Source organism: Canis aureus, chromosome 33 (assembly GCF_053574225.1).
Source record: "Canis aureus isolate CA01 chromosome 33, VMU_Caureus_v.1.0, whole genome shotgun sequence".
Classification (NCBI taxonomy): Eukaryota; Metazoa; Chordata; class Mammalia; order Carnivora; family Canidae; genus Canis; species Canis aureus.
The window spans coordinates 26,587,063-26,609,650 of NC_135643.1; the positions used below are offsets into that span (position 1 = coordinate 26,587,063).

The following is a 22,588-nucleotide window of genomic DNA, read 5'->3' on the forward strand; positions in this document are numbered from 1 at the left end:
GGTCTCTGGTATTTATATACATGAATTTGTTAATTTCTATAAAAAAGTATATTAGAATTTGATTGACACTATACTGAATCTATGTATCAGTTTGAGAAGAATTGACATCATAATAATGTAGTCTTCCAACCTATAAACATGTCTTTCCATCTATTCAGTTCTCTGATTTTTGCTGGCAATGCTTTATACTTTACAGGTTCTTCACATATTTTTTCCAGATTTATCCCTAAGTGTATGTTTCATATTTTTGATGCCATTATAAATAATATATTTTAGTTACCAACTGTTTATTGCTAACATATAAAAATAAAATTTTTGTATATTGTGTTTTGTATATTGATCTTATATGCTGCAACAAACTTGTTAAAGTCACTTATTCTAGTAGCTTTCTGGTAGATTTTATTAAATATTCTACATAGATATTCATGCCATTTTTCTTTATAAGCTGGGTGTCCTTCTTTTTATTGCACTAGCTAGAGCCTACAATGCTGACTAAAAGTATGGGAGCCAAGTAGGCCAACTATTGTGTTTATGGAAAGATTTTAAGTACACTTTAATTTGTTTATGCCTATTTCTTTTTCAGTGAACTCTGGTAATTTATGTATCTCAAGGAAGCTATCCATTTCACCCAAGTTGTCAAATTTACTGGTATAAATTTTTCACAATATTTTCCTATTGTTCTCCTAGTAACTGTAGAATCAGCAGTGAGGTCCCTGGTCTCATTCCTGATGTTGAAATTTGTCTTCGATCTTTTCTTTCCTGATCATTCTGGCTAAAGATGTAGCAATTTTATTGATCATTTCAAAAGAACTTCTTCATTCAAATTTTGAAAATTATGAATACATCAAACATGCAGAAAATGCAGAGACAATTATGACACATGCTTACACCCTACACTTTTTTTTTTTTTTAGACTTTATTTATTCATGAGAGACACAGAGATACAGGCTGAGGGAGAAGCAAGCTCCATGCAGGGAGCCTGATACGGGACTCGATCCCGGGACTCCAGGATCACACCCTGGGCCAAAGGGAGATGCTCAACCGTTGAGCCACCCAGGTGTCCCCACTTGTAAAAGAGTTCATGTTATTTCAGAAACTTTACAACTGAAGCCTTTTTCTCACTACTCATCAGAAATAAAAATCGTATTTATTTCCCTTCTCAGAAGTAACAACTAACCACAAAGCTAATGCTGGTATTTACTGTTCTTATTTATGTTTCTAAAATGTGAATATCGTTATCTATTTGTATCCATTAAAAATATATGGTACTGCTTTGGGTGTTTTGCATACTATACACTATGTCTTGATGCAAAAGCTTTTTCTGCCCAACACTGCACTTTCAGGTTTCATCCATGTAGAGCCACACAGTTCTAATTTATGTATTTTGCCTGTGGCATAGTATTCCACCATATAAATATACTATAGTTTATTTACCCAGCTCTTATCCATAGACTTTTATTCAGTTTCCAATTTTCCCATGTCTGCTCACATAAACACACGTATTAGTGTCTCTGAGAATGTGTATGTAGGAGAGTTAATTTCTGAGTAGTGCATTGTAAGTACCTTCAACTTTACTTACAATTACTTAATTGCTCTTCAAAGTAGTTGTACCAATTTATACTCCCATCAAACATATCAACAAGTATGAGAGGTGTCCTTTCCTCAATTGCTTAAAAACACCTGGAAAATCAAACTTCTAAATGTTTGCAAACCTGGTGACTATGAAATTATATATTGTGTCTTAATTTAATCTCAGTAATCATTGGTGAGATACAGGAAATCTTCACGTTTACTGGCCATTTCTGTATCCTCTTTTGTGAACTGTCCCATTTATATTGTTTGTCCATTTTTTTCCTACTAGGTTATCTTTTTCTTGTTGATCTGAATAAATTGTTAAATCTTGTCATTTATATGTAAATATCTTCTTCCAATCAATGGTTTATGTTTTAACTCATTTTATGGTATCTTGTAACTGTTTACAGCTTTGTTTTTAAAACTTCATTTAAATTTATCAATTCTTTCTAAGTTATTCCTAGCCCTGTACTATTCCACATAAATTTTAAAATCGGGATCCCTGGGTGGCGCAGCGGTTTGGCGCCTGCCTTTGGCCCAGGGCGTGATCCTGGAGACCCGGGATCGAATCCCACATCAGGCTCCCGTTGCATGGAGCCTGCTTCTCCCTCTGCCTGTGTCTCTGCCTCTCTCTCTCTCTGTGACTATCATAAATAAATAAAAATTAAAAAAAATTTTTTTTAAATCATCCTGTCAAATTCGATTAAAAACCCCATTAAGATTCTGATTAAAAATCAACTGATTTCATTAATTACTAGGGAGAAATGGCCATTTTCGGGATAAGTTACGTATATTTGTTTTCTTTTTCTTTTTTTTAAATTCCCTATGCTGTATTTTTCTACTTATTCTTGATTCAATATTGGTAATTTATATTTTAAACAAAATGGTCAATTTATCTGTATTTAGAAAGATATTGCCAAAAACATCTCCTAGTATTCCCTTCTGATTATTTTTAAATATTTCCTATGTCCATAATTATTTCTTTAATTCTTGATATTTTTATTTGTGCTTTCTCTTTCATCATCCTTCCTATAATAGCTTTGTCTATAATTCTTTTTTTAAAAATCAGCTTTTAACTGATCCTTGCCATTATCTGTTTTCTTTCATTAAACATTTGCTGTGGGGGGATGTGAGTGGCTCAGCTGGTTAAGCGTCTGACTCTTGATTTCGGCTTAGGTCATGCACTCAGGGTCATGAGATCGAACGCTGCATCAGGCTCCATGCTGGGTGTAGAGCCTACTTAAGATTCTCTCTCTCCCTCCTTCCTCTGTCCCTCCCCCCCTAAAAAAATAAATTTGCCCTACTTTTTGTAATTTTCTTTCTTATGTTAAAAGAAAAAGAACAGAATCATTGTTGAATCCAGTCTTTGGCCTCTCAATTTTCATTTCTGCTATATTATTTTACTGCTCTCAAAAACTTTTTGCTACATTACACAAGTTTTGATACATAGCAACCCAGTTGTCATTCAAGTTTAAGTTATTTCACGATTTCTTAGAATTTGTTTTTTTTGAGGCATGACTTACTTAGAAGTATTTTTAGTTTCCAAACATATGGATTTGGGTTTTTTCTTTTAATATTTTCATAATTGATAAGTAACTTTATTATACTATACACAGAGAATGTTGTCTACATGACATCAACTCTGACATTTTTTTGCAACTCTCCTCATGGACTAATAGAATACTCAATTTTTGGAAGTGTCCACATGTACTAGAAAAAACTATGCATTTTCTAATTATATGTCTATTAGATTAATCTTGTAAACTTTGTTTCAATGACTCAAAATAATTTCAAAAAAAATTTACCTACAGTAATGGATCCTAAAGGTAGCATCTTAAATCTCGGTAGCCAAATAAATTGTCATTAATAGCAACTAATATTAGAACTGAAAGACAAATCACATCTGTGCACATACATACACAAACACAATTTTCTTTGTTCCCTATAAATGCTCTTGCTCTTCCCTATCTTGTTCCTGGAAATAAAGTTCCAATTTCTAGTTATACCATCCTTAAGAATTGGGGAAAAGTCCCCTATTTTTGGCTATAAACGTTAAAAAAAAAGTTGACAAAATATCCCCAAACATGTAATTGTGTGGTCCTGTGGTTGAACTATTACAGAATGTTACTCCTGTTGCCAGAGACTCATGCTGTGGCCTGGGCATCCAGAGTAACAGGGCAGTGGTCGTTTCCGCTATGGATCCTTAGTGTGTTGAGATCTGCACAACAAGCATTGCTTTTGACATAGCCTTGCCTTTCTGGTTGTAAATAATTCAAACATCTACATTCATAAACAAAATCACATAATTATTTTGATCATTTCCATTCTCTCTATATTCCTCAGATCCACTATCCTTAAGACCTGACCATGACAAATTACTTCTTTAGCTATTTTATTTCTCAAATGCTTCCAAGTAATACTTGTCAAATTGTTGGCTTCTATTTTACTCTTCTTGGTTATGACAGTATTTTTCCTACTTGACCTGTACATACTATCAGGTGACTATTTATGATTTTATCTCAATGCTATTCCACTTAATTGTGCTTTGGTCAATATATATTCATAAGTATGTTTCCTCCAACAGTTCTACTAATCACTCAAAATTTTAATCCATTTCTTTTTTTGTATTTTAAAAGTATCCATTCACCAAAGCAGTGAATTTATTCTAAGATCTCACCTAACCAACTCATCTTGAGTATTCTATCAATATAGATCTTTTTGATTAAACTGAATTATCAGAATGCATTCACTCAATCCAGTAAATCCACTAATAAACTTTGGAGTTATAATTGATTCCACATACCCAGGATGATGTGGTTAGAATATGAACAAGTTTAATGAATAACTTCAATGTCTTAAGTTTGAAAAACCAAAGGACAAACAAAAATTAACAGTACTTTGACATCAATGCAATGCTCAGTAGATAGCAAAACAGAAGAGATCTGGAATATATACCAGGATAATTTTGATTCAAACAACTCAGTGTGGCTCTGAAGAGATGATATGCCAAGTCAAAATACTGTGACTACAAAGAATTTCATTATTACAAATTAATAAAATCTTCACAAGAAAGTATTATTATCTATTCTGGCTTCCTGAATCACTAGATGCTGCTAATAGAGCAATTCTTTGACTTATACATTGAAATCTCGTATAGGGCACACTGCATTAGAGGTAGTGAAAATGGACTGAGTTCTCTGTATTTTGATTTTCTACTGTGGATTCTCAGTGAAAAATCATTTTAGCACTTTCTTCATTATTATGAAGCACAACAAAGTTACCATACATATAATTAAAGCTGGATGTTAATGTTCTGAATTCTAATCTTCTTCCTCAGATCTAACTATCTAGACCACATCCATATCTTCCAATTAATTTTTTTCCAAGAGGATTATTTTCCTACTAACATAACAGAAAAAAAAATTTATGATTTTATCTCAATGCTATTCCACTTAATTGTGCTTTGGTCAATATATATTCATAAGTATGTTTCCTCCAACAGTTCTACTAATCACTCAAAATTAAGTTAAGTTAATTTTTAAGTTATTAAAATAAGATAGAAACTTTAATCTTGTAGCTAATTTTAAGACAATGTATTATATCTATTATTTATAAATCTTAAACGTAATAGTCTTAATCTGAGATTAGTGAGAGAAAGACTACTTCGACAAAGATAAAATTTTTTGTTTTCCTTTTATTTTTCACCTTAAAGAAGTAATAACAAATATTGATAAGAACTAAGTTTATAATATAATCTACATGTATACAAAATTAAAAACTTGGAGAAAATAATCTGATACTGTGCCCTACTATAACGGCTTCTCTGATCTTCCCTTACCTCCCTATTATCTGTTTTCACCAATGCAGCCCGAGTGATCTTGTCAGAATATAAGTCAGTTCATATTCATCCTCTGCTTAAAACTAGCTAGTGGTTCCATACCTCATTCAGAATAAGAAACAAATTTCTTAAGACAGTTTTTACATACTGTTTTACAGGGTCTTTTATAATAATTTGCCACTACTTCCACCCCTAGATCTGAACATTTCTATCTCACCTCCTTCCATCCCCTTCTAGACTCTCTTTATACCACCAATTACTGTGGTTCTTGGGTTATTTCTTGAACGTGTCAGGCATCCTCTTGTCTCATGGCCTCTAGGATTGTGGCCTGGGATGCTCTTCCTTCAGATGGTCACTTGGCTAATAATCTTACCTTCTACAAATCTTGACTCATGTCAGTCTTCTCCTAGTGAGGCTGCCCCTGACTTCCTTTTTAGTAACCACCTCTCTAATCCCACTCCTGGCATTTTATCCCCTCTGCCCTACTCATTTTCCATAATAGCACTTCTTGTATTCAGATATATTACATAATAGGGGTTTGAATTGTGCAAGTCGATTTATATGTGGATTTTTAAAAAATAACTACAATATAATACCATAAATGTATTCTCCTTATGATTTTCTTAGTAACATTTTCTTTTCTCTAGTTTATTATAATAACAAAATATAATTCATATAACATACAAAACGCATTAAGCAACTATTTATGTTATCAGTAAGACTTCTGGTCAAAAGTAGGCTATTAGTTAAGTTTTTGGGGACTCAAAAGTTATACATAGATTTCCAACTATTTAGAAGGGTCAGCACTCTTAACCCCCTGCATTGTTCAGGGTCAACTGTATACATTTTACCTGTGTATTTATTATCCATTTCCTCAACGAGAATGTTAATTACATACGGGCAGAGGTTTTTCCTGTCTTTTCTTTAATACTGCATCCTCAGTACCTAGAATTTTACTATAGGAGATACTAATTAAACAGCTGATGTATCAGTGGGGAAAAAAACTGAAAACAGCCATAGTGAGTAAACATTTTTACTGTCCCTGAAGTAAAGATCTAAATTCACCAGTTTTGATCTCATAATTAAAGATCAAAAAGAAAAACATTAATTTATAAATGGGATTTCTAGCCTAAGACGGCTCCTGAACACACTATATAGCAATGGTATCTGATTATCTGAATATGAATTTTCTTATTTAGTGGTCTCTAAATCAAGCATTAATTTCCTAATAGATTGTTGCCTCCAGGTAGCCTTATCACTAAGATATGTAAAAATCCAAGGATATCATCTTAGCTAGAAGGAAAGCTTGCAAGACAGCCCAACTGAATGAACAAAAAAGGAGAAATAGTCTTCTTTCATTTTTCTTGAGCCAAAATGCACCTGTACCAGCAGCCAATCACAATTTAGACAGTGGTATTGGATCACTCATGGCAACAGGACAGTAAAGGAGAGAAAATGCATATAAACAATAAATTAGTGATATTAAGAAAAGGAGCTTCATATTGAATTATTTAAGTGGTTAATCTACCTTTTTAAAAATTTTTATTTGAGAGAAGGAGAGAGGCAGAGGGAGGGAGGGAGAAAAGGAGGGAGAGAGAGAGAGAGAGAGAGATCTCAAGCAGATTGCCTGCTGAGCACAGAGCCACAACTAAGAGATCATGACCTGAGCCAAAGTCAAGAGCTGACACTTAATCATCAACTAAGCCATCCAGGTGCCCCAATGTGGCTAATGTACTTTAGAAAAGAGAATTTAAAAATTCAACTAAAAGATTCTCAAGTTTTTTATTTAAATCCCCTGATTTAAAAAAAAAATAGATTCTAATCTTTTTTTAAAACTATGCTTCCCAAAAGACTTGATATTATTTCATTGCTAGATTTTTCAGAATTTCTGCCAGAGTTCCCCATGACGTTTGTAAGATTAAGGGATGCTTTAAATATTTGCCCCTTACCAGTTCAACTATTGATCTTGCTTCCTCTTGAGTGCAATGGAAAGGGCTGTCACATATATGCACATTTGTGCTGGAAAGGAAAGGACAATATTATTAATTGGGATAAAAAAGAAACAATTACAAAAAACAAAACAAAACAAAACCCAACTCCAAATATTACAACATTGAACGTAGAATTCCAGTTAATATAGTGCTCCACAGCAATGCACATTCTAGAATTTTTTAAAAATTTAAATAATAATATGCAAATCTATATAATCTCCCAATATATAAAAGACTATACACCACAACTACACTTCACCTTTAGTAAGGAAAAGCAAAACTAAATTTGACCCCTGGAACAATGACTATAAGGAAGAATTTTCGTCTAAGTGAGGTGATACACAGTAATTGGACAGTGAAAGATGCTACAAAATCTCTTTCTCAAGTATGGAAGGCTAAGCTAAGAGTCAGCACTCTTAACCCCCTGCATTGTTCAAGGTCAACTGTATACATTTTACCTGTGTATTTATTATCCATTTCCTCAACTAGAATGTTAATTACATACGGGCAGAGGTTTTTACCTTATCTGACCTTCCTAATATTTGAGAGGAAAGCATATGAACATTAAAACTCAGTTTTCTTAAGGGGAGGGAAGGTCAGGGAGGCGTTAAGACAGGAGCCCCTTCCATGGTCAAAGCCTTCCCACACAATGGAGAATGGCAAGCTATCTCCACAAGTATGTTGCCCATTGTGTATTTCCTACTTCCTGGATGAAGCAGAGGCATCATTCCTCTCAAATATATTAAGAATGATTTTTTAAAATTTCATCAAAGAAATTACATTAAAATGGATACAGAAAGAGGCAGTAGAGAAGGGAGGCAAAACCAAAGAAAAAGTAATTAGCAAATCGTTAGAGAAGATGAAACAAACACATACACACATACACATACACACACACACACGCCCTCCAAGTGGACCTAAGAGATATATATTATCAAATGCATTTTCATAATGGCTTTTGTGAAATATTTTGGGATATACTGATAATAAGATTTATCTAGTTATTTATCTTTGTAATTACATCTGTCTGTAATCAGACATTGGATATATAGCAATTACAGTTAAGTGGCTGTTCTGCTTTCTATCCCAGACTCAAAATGTGGGATTTATTTTCATTCTTGGCATGAATAAAATTTGATGCAAGTTGGCATTATCTTTAAGACTATTTTGTGTTCTCTTTCAACAGCTCATATCTATGCAAGCTAAAAACTCAAAAAGGTAAGGCCTTAAAAGTCAGATGTTTCCCTAAAGAATATGAAAACTAGATTTTAAAAGAACAAGGCAGAAAATTAAACACTGTGAAGTCTTAAGTGCTAGTCCTCTGAAGAAAGCATGGTATATGCTAACTATACTATGCACTATCTTTTTTTTTTTTTCCACTATGTTTTTAATGTTATAACTAAACCAAAGTAAAACATACCTTGGAAATTCTGGGAAAATTATGGTAAGAGAATAGGAGAGTCTTCTCTAGAATAGTGCTGCCAGATAAAATACATTAAATTTGAATTTCAAATAAGATCAAAATATTTTTTAGTTAAGTATATCTCAAATATTGCATGAGACACTTATGTTAATAAGATGTATTGCTCTGAAATTTAGATTTTACTGGGTATCCAGTATTTTATGTTAAATCTGATAACCTATTTCTAAAGTAACCCTCTGCTCCTACAACAAAGAGTCAATATTAAAGCCAACACTAAGTTTTAAAAATTCTGAATAACTTCTAAATATCTCCAGTAAAATATCTTGACAAGTAACCAATGGAACCAAGGAAAGCCAAGAGGCTCTGCCATTCTCACTTTGCACAAATTATCAGTATGGCTGTTTCAAGAATGAAGTGGAAGGTACACACAAATAGACTTAAGAGAATCTTGCAAGACACACCAATATAAAGATGAGAGATTACAAAGCCTCTTATATACTATTTCTCTAATAGGCTCTTATACTAGCATTTTGTTAGCTTAAAATAGTGCCAACTTCCTCATCGACATCCTTTTAGTTAATAAAGTACACAATCTGGGTTGTAATATATTCCTCTTAGGATTTAAGGTACTTTGAATGTTTGAAGGCATGTTATCAAGAAACATTTTTATTTTCTCTAAATTGGCCCTTATGTAAAAATAGTTGATTCATATTTAATGATTCAAACAATTCTTATACTAAATGTTAGGGACATTTGTTGATGATGGGAATACAATAATGAACCAGGGAGCCCCTATGGAGGTTATAATATTTGAGTCCTTTTTAGTCTTAAACTATGATTATGGCCTGTAAGATGAAAAGCAGTGTAATCATTTAAAGGAAGGATGACTAAGGTGAAGGTGTCTATTATAAATGAGATTTAAGAACAGGACAAAGGAGAATGTTCTGCTTTCCATTTTATAATAAGATACTAAATATTTTGTTCTTAATTTATAAACATTATATACCCTATTCACAATCTTGCTGACCCAAATAAGCAGACATGACATTAGATGATCAGCAATATCAAAAATCTGTGGATGACAAACCAAACTGCATTTAAAAATAATAATAAAAAGGTATATTAACAGACATATAATAGTGCAAAATAAGTGACTAAATAAAAAGATACAGAAATAGAAAACTGCCTGCAAATAAATAATAAACACATACAAGATGAAATTTACAAAGCTAGTAATTGGAATTTTTTAGTAAAGAGAAAATTATTTTCTTCAAAACAATTTCAAATCAGACAAAGGCACACACTCATGAAGGTCTTCAAAGACAGTGTTCAGGATACAGATTTGTCAAAGCTTTTCATTCTAAAGCAAAGTAGTCAAGAAAAAAAGGAAAGAAAAATTTAAAGAGATAGGAATGACAATGATTTTGCATCACAACCTCCAGAGTTTATAGAAAAAATACGGACATGGAAGTAAATCTATAGAAAGCTCAAAGAATTGGAGCTATCCATACATAGATCAAGTCCACCTTCCTCTACAAAGGTAAAAAAGAAACAATTTAAAGGCCTAAATAATCTGGAAGAACACATTTTTATATATGTAATATATCTGGTCATGCAGTAAGCATGTATAAACTACCAACTATGTGTCAAGTTCTTTCACTAAGTGCTCAGATACAAACTCAATTTAGAGCAAGAGCAAAAAATAAATAAATAAAACACTCCCAGGTTCTACACAGCAGTGATATGAGAGTAGAGGTAATCCAGCCCAAAAGAAATAAAAATTCTTGGCAGAGGTAGCATTAAATTGCTTCTTCAGGCAACTGGGTGGCTAAATTGGTTAAGCGTCTGCCTTCAGCTCAGGTCATAATCCCAGGAATCCTGGGATTGGGCTCCCTGTTCAGTGGGTAGTCTGCTTCTCCTTCTGCCCTTTCCTCCCTCCACTCATGTTCTCTCTCTCTCTCTCTCTCTCTCTCTCAATCACTCTCTCAATAAATAAATAAAATCTTAAAAAAAAAACCCAAAAAACCCCCACAACTGCTTCTTGAAGAATGAACAGGCATTCATGAAGAGAAAGACAATGAGAGAAGAGAGGACAGAACAGGAGGCTGGAAAAGTAGGTCTGGACATGCTGTTTAATATACAAAAGACCTGGATTATATCCTATGATCAAAGGGAGCTACAAGGAGTTTTTAAACCAAAAAAATGATAATCACATTTGTATTTTTCGAAGATAGTTCTGACAGTACTAGAGTATATTAAACAAGAAAGAAACTGCGACATAAAACAACTTCTGAGTAAATAAATGACAGGTAACTGAATTAAAGTAAAACTGAAGTAATACTGAATTAAAAGTTGAGCTAAAAACCTCAAATATTCTACAGGGGCTTCTGAGAATCAATGAAAATGTGAAAAACTTGGAAAATAAATGGGTCAGAATAATAAATGGTTAGTGAAACTGGCAAAAGGAACAGTACATTTCTGATTTCTTTTTTTTTTTTTTTTTAAGATTTTATTTATTCATGAGAGATACAGAGTGTGAGGCAGAGACATTGGCAGGGGGAGAAGCAGGCTCCCGGCAGGGAACCTGATGTGGGAGTCAATCCCCGGACCACATGAATATTTGACTTAGAATATCTTAGAATATCATAAAGAATAGCTAGGTCTACTAATTTCTAGGATAGTCAGAATTAGAAGGTATTCGGTTACACTCAAGTTTTGTTGTTAATAAATTGTATTACTTAAATTAGAAACAATCAGCTAAACTTTAAGACTATGCTGAAAGAAACAGTGGTCTACATAAGCAGTAAGAAGAAAGAAGATCAATGAGTTGACAGTGTTACTGAGCGTACAAGGGAACAGAATCTGAAGGTATAATGACTAAACATTTATGTGTAGACAAGATGAACATCTCGGTGACATGGATATATTATTTCTTGAGACTATTTACCTGGTTATTCTATTATTTATTTATTTATTTATTTATTTATTCATTCATTCATTCATTCATTCATTCATTTATTTATTTATTGGAAAGACAGAGCAAGTGTGTGAGTAGAGGCAGGGAGAGGCAAAAGGAGAGGAAGACAGAGAATCTCAAGCAGACACTATGCTCAGTGTAGAACCCCAAGCAGGGCTCAGTCTCACAACCCTGAAATCATGAGCTGAGTTGAAATCAAGAGCTGAACACTTAACTGAGCTACCCTGGCATCCCTATTCTAATGATTTCTTTAATGTCTCTCTTGATTCCCAGACTTCATGTTCCAAAAGGGCAGAGACTCTATTTATTGTAGTCACAGCAATAATCCTAGTATCAGTACAGTGTCTGGCAACAGACTCTCGAATCAGTATTTGTTGAAGAGTGAATAGCTTCCCAATTTCTCCCGATTCAGAGAAGACGACAATGAAGTTGGGTAGTACTCTACAGAATGACTAAGAGTATTTGCTTCCTATAGTTAGGCTTACCAGGAGTTCATCGTTTTTGTTTTTAAACCTGTTTAAGTGAGTTGCCCTTGTTACTATTTCATAATTTAAGCAGTAAGTATGCTCATCAAAGAAGGGAGTGTGGAAAGAGAACAGATTCTATGAACACTAAGTAGGCTGTAAAACTACTAAGGCTAAAAAAAAAAAAAAAAAAAAAAACCTCGATAAAGGTGACTATAATAACTTGGTGTCAAAGTAGGTGTGGCTTAAGAAAACTGTAAAGAAAGTTTAGAAAAAAGAACCTAAAAATCTGTAAGGGTTTAACTATAAGAGTTTAAGGATTAGATGATCTTATCTTGGTTTTCTATTCTATATTATGTTAGAATATATACAATTTATTTGGAACCTATATAGATAAGGCCTTATCCAAAGGGTAGATAAATATATACTTAATGGTTTTAAAAGAGAATAAAATGTTTGTGTATATGTTACTATCATTTGACTCCCATTCATTAATCAACTAGTGATCCATATCACGTTGGAAAAAAAGGTTTATTACTATTTTGTTAAGAAATGAAGTGGTAGTTACACATAATTAAAATAACTATGTTTACATATAGCATATTAAAAAATGCTAATTTTTCTACTCCATCTTTGCACATATCACAGTGTATTATAATTAAAATGTCTTTTTACTCAACAGTATCCCCTACTAAACTATAAATCCCTTGGGAAATGGGACTATGCCAATTCCTAGTTTCATAGTGTGCAGCACTTGGTATTACTTTCCATATTGGCACTCTGTAAGTTTTTTTTTTTTAACGGGAAAAAAACTGCAATTCTCTTTTTAAAAAATCAGATCTGACTAGTGTAATACGGCTGTCTAGTGGCATTAATAACAAAGTAACATCACATAGAAAAGACAAATTCTTACCACTTTATAGCTCCTCCATCACACTTCTTCATAAGCAATGCTTTCCAGCATTCATGAGTAGATTTAATAACATCAAGAGCAAAAGCCTAGTTCCAAACCAAAAACGGACATAAAGATCACATCATTATACTAACATGGAACTATTCTCACTATGACACCTTATTTTTAAGAACATGAGCTCTGGAGTCAGGCAAACCTGAGTATAAATTCTGGCACCCTTATTTACCAGCTGTGATTTTTGAGCAAATTACTTAATCTCCCTAAGTCTTAACTTCTTTATCTACAAATGGAAGGTAATGAAGATAATTTATAGTTGGGATTGTCAAACTAGGGCCTGTAGGCCAAATCTAACTCACCACCAATTTTTGTAAATAAAGTTCACTGAACACAATCATGCCCAATCATTTGTGCACAGCCTATGACTGCTTTAGCACTATAATGGCAGAGGTGAGTAGTTGTGACAGAGACCATATGGCCTACAAAGTCTAAAATATTTACTATCTAGTACTTTACAGAAAAAGTTGCCAACACCTGATTTAAGTTATCCAGCAGTTGAGGGATGTCTGGTTGGTGAAGCGTCTGCCTTCAGCTCAGGGTATGGTTCCAGAGTCCTGGGATTGAGTCCTATATGGGGCTCCCCTCAAGGAGCCTGCTTCTCCCTCTGCCTATGTCTCTGCCTCTCTCACTGTGTCTCTCATGAATAAACAAAATCTTTAAAATAAATAAATAAATTATCCAGTTGTTGAAAGGATAAGCTGTATGCAAAGTGCTTAGGCTAGTCCCTTGCCTGTAAGTAAGCATAAACCTATTAATTTCATCATCATCAAAACTGCAATCTAGCTGCATAATAATTTTAGAGTATCCACTGTCTAAAGGCATTTATCATTCTCAAATATTTTCTTGGTATAAATTCATATAATGTCCCCAAATGCAAAATCAACAATATATACCTCTTAAGTCTGTCTAAAGGAACACTTATTAAAGCAGTATATTCTTTTGTTTTTTTCCTCCAAAGATTGCTAATTTTCTAATTTTCCTTAATAAGAGTCCTTATATATTAACTAATTCATACTACCTCCTTTCTCCTTGACAACACATGCTAAGAAGTGAAGAAAATCCTTGGTTCCAAAGGAACCAAGATGTAATAATAATGAGAAATTTACTGCTGAAAAAAAAGCTCTCTCAGCTCTCTAGTTGCTTGAGATGAACAAGTATGGCTCAGTGAGGTCATGTTGGGGAGTCCCAGCCAAGATGTGGGATAAAAAAGACAATATTGTCCAGATAATATAAGAAAATATTTTTAACCAAATCATTCAGATAATTATGATTATTTAGAATCACTTTCCCAGTACTTGCTTAAAGAGGTCAGGAGGAAAAATCTAGATAGCACGGGAATCATCTTTTCAAACATGGTGAAAAGATACAACTTAATTTTCCTGAGATAGGCACTGTATTTTAAACAGAAGTGGTAAAAAGCAATGCATAAGATGATTATGCTCTAAAAATTAGGTTGTATAAATGATCTAGTCTTCATTCAGAAAGAATTAATATTTATCAAAACCAAGCAAAAAAAAAAAAAACAAAATCCAGCAACTCCTAAACCACCTGACTCTATAAATTCATGATTTAGCAATCATATCCTGAGGCAGAAAGAGCTCAAATATAAAATACAACATTTTTTACAGGAAAAAAAAGATAAAAATACAATTTATCTTATAAATTTTCAATATTTTACTTTTAAGTAAGAGTATCCAATTGAAAATAAGAGTTTTATAACCACATTGAATAAATCTTAGACAAACCCCTCAAAATCTTAAGGCTTCTTTTAATGTGCCTTTTCAAAAATACTAAGTCAAGCAATAAATTCTTATATAGCAAAATATTTATTATAACTTGTAAGTTTCCATTAACATGACTCATTTTATTTACAAAACATATGTTACTTACGAGTACCCACTTAAATGTTGGGGTATACATAACGTAATTTATATAGTGGTGATAATTTTTTAAAAAATATTCTATGTCAGGGATCCCTGGGTGGCTCAGTGGTTTAGCACCTGCCTTTGGCCCAGGGCATAATCCTGGAGACCCGGGATCAAGTCCCATGTCGGGCTCCCTGCATGGAGCCTGCTTCTCCCTCTGCCTGTGTCTCTGCCCCCCTCTCTCTCTGTGTCTCTATCATGAATAAATAAATAAAATCTTTTTAAAAAAATATTCTATGCCTTAGACTTGACGTCTTTGGCCCATTTTCTCCATTTGTGTCACATTAGAACACTTCATGGTAATTTTGTAGTATTCTAATAGAAAAATCCTATGACAGTAACATAATTCAAGTGCTTTCCTAATTGTTAAACAGCTTAAGTCAGAAATGGTAGAATGTACACTTAAGGGGGAAGCCCTCTTTGGATTTACATTATGGTAAGTAACTTTCTCCTGTCCAGAATAGTAAATGGAAGGTTCTTCTTCATACACAATTTGCAGTTAGACTGATAATAGAAATCCTTCATTTTCTGAGATGAAGGAGATATCAATAAAGAGATGAATACACATATGTATCAAGTGTTCCTGATTCACTTACATCTCCTGAAAAAAAATCCTTTTAAATAAATATGATAAAATAATGCCCTTACATATTAGTCAGTATAAAGCACTTTTGTTACCATGTTATATACAAATACTCACATAAGAAACTCTCACAAACTTCAAGTATCATACAAGCACCACAAGGTAAAATAATGTCTTTAGAGTCACTATAAAGCACTTTTGTTATGTTATATACAAATATTCACCTAAGAAAGCCTCGCAAACCTAAAGTATCAAAGAATCATCACAAGGCACGTTTTATAATAAAGATCATTATCTTTACCTTGTTTTTGAATTCTCCATTAAAAGCAAACTGGTTTTCTGGTTTTCCTTCTGGCACCTTATAAAATCTAAACCAATTAAGCGTAGCTTCCAAGTAACCTGGTTTGTACTTCTTAACATCATCAATATCTGCAAGTGAAGGAACAAGATACTTTCTGTTAAAAACTGAAATTCATTCTTATTAATGGTAGAACACTGGACTGAGGGAGTCCACCTTTATGGCTAACTTGCAGCATAATAATCAACATGTATCACCTCTGGACTTGAGACTTTTTTCCTATGTAAATATATTACTTCTTCATGCTACAAACATTTCTTAAGCACCTTCAGATACTATGTTAGGTAGATAAGGAGATGAAGACAACATAGTTTTTCAAGAAGTTCAGAGGTCTAATTAAAGAGACAACAAATAGCAGCAATGTAGTAAGATTAAGTGAGAGATACTTAAGGACTGATGACATTCTGTGAGCAACGGAAGGCTTAAGAGTAAGGTAAGTTACATCAGGACGTGTTTCAGAAATATTAAGCTAAAGGACCACTGAAGATAAAATGGATAGGACAGTCCCCAAAGGAGAACATACTAAAGTCAGATGAGAAGGATTTTACATACTTACACACCAAATACTTAGTAAGTTTCTCATTATGTGTCAGACATTGTTTTAAGCAGGTAAGTAAAAGAGTAAAGAGAAATAAGCCCCTAATCTCATGGTTTTATATAGTAGGAAGAGACAAACAGAGAAACAAATATACAATGTTAGGTAGTGAAAAGTCTGATGAAGAAAAATAAAGCAGAGTACGAAAGAGAATGCAAACACGGCAGTTTTAAACAGTGGTATCTGGATGGTTCAGTTTTTCATTTCAAATTCTGTAATGATTTCCAGGATTTAATTTTAAGTTCTATTATAACAAAAGCAGCTCAACCATCACATTTGAGAACATTCTTTTAAATATAATTGGAAATATTAGTATAGTAATAGACCCTTCCCCAAAAGAAGTCTCCAAGAAATGTATCCCTTCCAATAAATATCAACTCAAAAAACATGCAGAATACCTAGAATAAAACTAGCAGTCTTTACTCTCTGTCAGACTGATTTACTTGGAAATTTAGTAGTCCTTTATGCGCAATATATTATAACAGACTTGACAGCACTTGAAAAATTAGAAACTTGTAAAAATAGGAGATGACACAATGCACTGCAATAATTTAAAGATCACTGATTTCAGACTTGCCCACCCAAGTCTTGCAGGAATCCCCTAAGCATAATAGAGAAAGGTAAGCATTTTGTAGGCATGAGTTAGACAAGAACTATCATTTTGCTTTTCATGTTTGCGTTTTGCCTGTTATGTAAAGGTTCAGTAAGAGTTAGGTATGTCTCCAGAACACAGATATTTCACGTAAGTGAAATTAGTGTGGAAAGGCTGAGAGCACAAAAATGGTAGAAACCATGGTAAACAGAAGATTGAGTATGTTGTCTGAAGGCACTCAAATTTAAAATTTTAAAATACATCAATGGGCCACACATCTATTTACAGTAATTCTGGGGCAAATAGGAGAAATAGTACAACTAAGGGAAAAAATAATCGCTTGAAACTGAACACAGGGCACATCTCAATCATAGTCAATAGATACTTTTTAAGTAATGGAAGATGTTTAAAATAGTGAATTCTAAGACTAAGATCTTTTTAGTATTATACATTGTATCTTAGGTCACAGAGTTCTTTGTCAAGATCAAAAGAGAACACCCAATATGTATTTCACTTAATATACACTGTTTCCTCTTCAAATTCTTATTTTCTTGTTATAGTATTAAAAGCGCTTCTTTCTAAAGTGAGCTGTCTAATAATCATTTTCCCACATTCTGTATTTTTGCAAAATAGCTCTTACATTAACTAAGTTCCTCCAACTTTTCTAAGTTCCTCATGGTTTTCTTAGAGGGAAAAACAATCTTTTAGTTCACTAAAGGTGAACCATCAGAAAATCAATTTAATCATTGTTCGAAATAATAATTTTCTATTACTTAATTCTGATTTATGACTTTATCATTGTACCTTACCCAATCTACTGGTCTTTCTATGATTTTTTTTTTTTGTAAAAAAAAAAAAAAAAGTGACTTCAAAAAAGAAAGGAAAAGCTAAGTTATCCAAAATCTATCTTGGCTTAGGGGGTTTCTTTTCAGACATTATGATGAGGGCTTGTTAGGAAAAGACACCAATAACAGAAACCCTGAAAACTGAATACTGCCCAATGAGACTCTCCAAACATAAGATAAACATTTCATTCTCAATCACAACCTGGGGAAAAAAAATAGCTGTATTTTCATGCAAAAAAAAAAAAAAAAAAAAACCAAAATTCAAAATATGCAGCTTAAATACTTCAACAGCAAATGCCTCAAGCCAAAAGTCTTACCCAATACCAATAGTCACTTCAATTAATTAACTATTCTGAAAATATGAAAAGTTATACCTACAATCTATAAACTGATTTACAGTTTAAAGTCCTCATTTGTTCTTCATAAAACAGAACTGAGAAGTACATTCATATTAAATATAAGAAAACTACAACTAAGAAAATGTGAAAGACTTGACAAAATGTATCCAATATATTCATGGCATAATTAGTATTATATAAATACAAGTCTTCTAAGTCCATGGATTGTTTTTTTCTTCTATACTATACAGTTATACTGTCACAAGTTTTCTTTATGTTAAAAGAATATAAGTATAAATTTATTTTTAGGTTTTATTTATTGTGGTAAACTATACATAACATAAACCTTATCATAATTTTTAAAAGTACAATTCAGTGGCATTAGGCATACCCACTATGTTGTATAACCATCACTTTCATCCATTTCCAGAATTATTCATTAGATGTATTTGTTACAATATATATTATGAAAAGCTACAATTCTCTAGGAGTCATTTGTTCCCATTCTTGGAGTTAACTTTACATGGTCTATTATAATAATTATACAATGTATTTTCAAGATGAACTAACCCAACAATAAAATCAGAATAATATAGAAGAGTTGTTTTATATAATCATGCTAAATTTATTTCAGTTTGTTTTTAATTAAAAATCAAACTCTTTTAACTGAGATCTATTTGATCAGCTCCCCAGATGATTAACAAAGGCTTTCCACTTCTGTAATATATTCTGACTGATGTCCACAGTGGTCTGTAGGTTGAGTCTGTTGGACAACTCTTGAATGAAGCCTATAGGTTGTACCAGTTAAGTTTTAGCTTTATCATCTATCAGATATGTTTATTCCCAAAGCATTTATGCCAACTGTATCGGTCATTATAATTATGAGAATTAGTAAGATATTATATAAGGCAATGATTTTTACCAATACAAAAAAGATTTTGTTTCTGTAAAATTAGTTTGATTGTCTTGAAAGAATTCAATAAGACAAGTTGCTAAAAATATCTGCTGACAAATTAGGCCTGAATAAAAAAAAAAATAGTTGAAGATGAGAAAAACACATAAAAATCCACAATTATGTATTTAGATTGCTCTGCAAGTGAGGAAAGAGGATTTTAAATATGAAAAGTCAGTGATAGACTCTGATAAAATGTATTTTAGCAAAATCTTGGATAGAGTGTGGGAATAACTCATTCAAATATCTAGAAGAGGAGGAGTCCTAGGAGGAAGATAGGAATCCTAAAATGTTTAAGGTAGACAGTAAGAAAGCCCTGTGTTCAAAGCACAGTGAAGAAAGAGTGTTAGGAGATGAGATGAGAGAAGCAGCCACAGGCCAGCTATGAAGGGAGTCCTTTGAGATGAGAGGCCATTTAAGGGTTCTGGGCTGAGAAGTACAGGTTTTATGAAGATCATTCTTTTTGCTGTGTAGGGAAAAGACTGCGTAGAGGAAGAAGTGGAAGCAGCAAATCCAGCAACAGGCTGCAGAGAGTATACACGAAGATGAAATATGACAAGGCCCTAAATAAACAGTTGCATAGAGGTGGTGACAAATGGTCAATTTTAGTTATTTTTAGGAAGCAGAACCGAGAGGAACTGCCAATGAAAGAAAATAAAATTACGTAAAATTTAAAGTATCCAAGAGCTAAAAAGGCAAAATTAAGCAATAATCTAAATTACAGTACAATTAAAAGCAGTCATCTATTATCACCTTTGTTTTTTAAAAGCTTCATAAAAGCTTTTTTTTTAAGCTTCTACAAGTAGTGTACAGCACTATTTACTTTATAACAAAGCTGTTTCCAAACTTGAAAGTTTAATTAACAAAGATTATATGGAGTTTCCTTAAGAGAATTTTTATATTAAAACTAAAGATACATAATTTATAAATAAGCATAGTTCTATGTAAATCCATTAGAAAATTTATAGATTTCTTTATTAAGTGCCAGCTATAAGGCAAAACAAGATGATGCAATATGATAAATAAATTTTAATGTTCAAATAGGCTTTTCCAAGTTCAGTGCTCTCCAGTTTAATTTGCTTTTAACTAATTTTGATTTAGGAATTTATAAAAGCACAGAAATTAATTTAAAATATCTTAGTCAAAGCCTATCATTCTTCCTCTGTAGACATGAAAGGATTCTAACACTTGACATTTTTTTAAAGCAATCTTCATGACATCTTTCCTTCATCAGAGACACTGGTATACTTTTCATATAATCAGATTTCTTTTCAGTATAAACCAATTCACTTGTTTCTAAAACCTAAAGGAATATCACAAATTGTGATCTACCAAACAAAAAGGAAAAAATAAAAGAGGTTTGTGAATTGAAGTTTCTTCTGTTCTTTTTAAGCTAAAAACATAACTCTTTCACACAAGGGGGAATTTCTAGTCACATGTACATGCCAAGACTTCAATTTTACCCAGATTTCAGAAATAAATGCTGTAAAAGAGGTGAAAAAATTGAGCTGATAAAGTTCATTTCATAGACAGCTCATCAAGAGTGAGAGAGAAATACTTAAAGCACGAGATATTTTTAATCGAGACATATTAAAGCAACGATGAACTTTAAAAGTGATTACACATTAAAAACAAACAGAACTTTAAGAAATTTTAAGCATGAGAAAATGAGGACAACGCACCCAGTAAGCAAATATAATAAATCTGAAGATCAACAATAAAAAGTTTTAAATAACTCTCTTGCCTACCAAAGAAGAACCACACCCAGTCTACTCAATTTTTTGTATAATAAAAAGTTGGATACTAAAAACAACCAAAAACCATATTCTTTGCTATTAACAAAAACCTTTTTGGGGGGACCCAGGTTGCTCAGTGGTTGAGCATCTGCTTTCGGCTCAGATCCTGATCCCAGTATCAGGTCCCATATCAGGCTCCCCATGAGGAGCCTGCTTCTCCCTCTGCCCCTCTCTCTGTGTCTCTCATGAGTAAAAGAAAAGAAAAAGAAAAAGAAAAAGAAAAAGAAAAAGAAAAAGAAAAAGAAAAAGAAAAAGAAAAAGAAAAAGAAAAAGAAAAAGAAAAAGAAAAAGAAAAAGAAAAAGAAAAAGAAAAGAGAAAAGAAAAAAGAAAAGAAAAGAAAAGAAAAGAAAAGAAAAAAAAAGAAAAGAAATCAACAACTTTTTTGGCCCAAAAGAAAATAATAAAAACTCGAAGAATATTCAGAAAATGATGAAAATAAGAACACTCAAAGTTGGGGTGACTGGGTGGCTCAGTCGGTGAAGCTTCAGCCTTAGGCTCAGTTCACGATCCCAGGGTTCTGGGATCAAGCCCCATATCAGGCTCCCTGCTCACTGGGGAGTCTGCTTCCCCCTCTCCCTTTGTTGTTCCCTCCACTTATGCTCTCTGTTCTCTGTCAAATAAATAAAATCTATTTTTAAAAAGTTAAAAAAAAAACCCTCAAAGTTTATAATAAAGTAATCAAGGAAAAACATCCCATTTGGAATCAGCGGGCACCCAGTTCAAACTCCAGTTCTGGCTCTCCCATATTGCATCATCTTGGGAAAATATATTAGTCTGTGTGGTTTCTCAAAAACAAAACGGAGAAAATTAACCTTGTTGTGAGGATTAAATAAGACAACATATTAAAAATCATTAAATAAAAAATAAGGGATAATTCTTAAGAAATATTATCATCCTTTCAATCCCCTGAAAAGGTTCCATGGAATGCAGGCAAAGTTATATTTACAGACAAACTCAGAGCCTTACATGCTCAAAAATAAACTAATAAACATGAATTTATAATTTAGAAAACTATTAGATATATTTTCATTAATACTGACAGTTACTTTAGGTTTAATGTGTGTAACTCTACGGAGAAAGTAGCTAGGCACAGATATAAACAAACGCTAAAAATAATATAAAAGGCATCTGGACATACACACACATACACATAGCATACCTAATCATAACACTTTTCTACAAACGTGCTTTTCCTTATGTTAAAGGTCAGGCCCCAAATGAATTTGTAATTAATTTCCTATTTAATGACATACACATTTACTTTTATTTCTAGTATTACTGCAGTTTAGTTTTTACAAAGTTTTTTCATTTCTACCATGTTTAAGTTAAATTTAAACAATCATTTTTTAAATGAGACTCACTCAGTTC

At 32.7% G+C, this 22,588-nt stretch overlaps 1 protein-coding gene across 3 annotated transcripts in view; it reads right to left on the bottom strand.

The window, feature by feature from the left end:
* Positions 1 to 22,588, bottom strand: part of PPA2 (inorganic pyrophosphatase 2) — an 82,081-nt gene that overhangs the window by 10,175 nt on the left and 49,318 nt on the right. For 2 of the 3 annotated variants that reach the window (XM_077882185.1, XM_077882184.1), the window contains 3 exons: positions 16,045 to 16,172; positions 13,179 to 13,264; positions 7,360 to 7,429 (listed from right to left, as the gene is read on the bottom strand). In XM_077882185.1, the coding sequence (XP_077738311.1) occupies positions 7,360 to 7,429; positions 13,179 to 13,264; positions 16,045 to 16,172 (284 nt within the window). The remainder of the gene's footprint in view (positions 1 to 7,359; positions 7,430 to 13,178; positions 13,265 to 16,044; positions 16,173 to 22,588) is intronic. The other variant, XR_013370772.1, reaches the window with a different exon arrangement.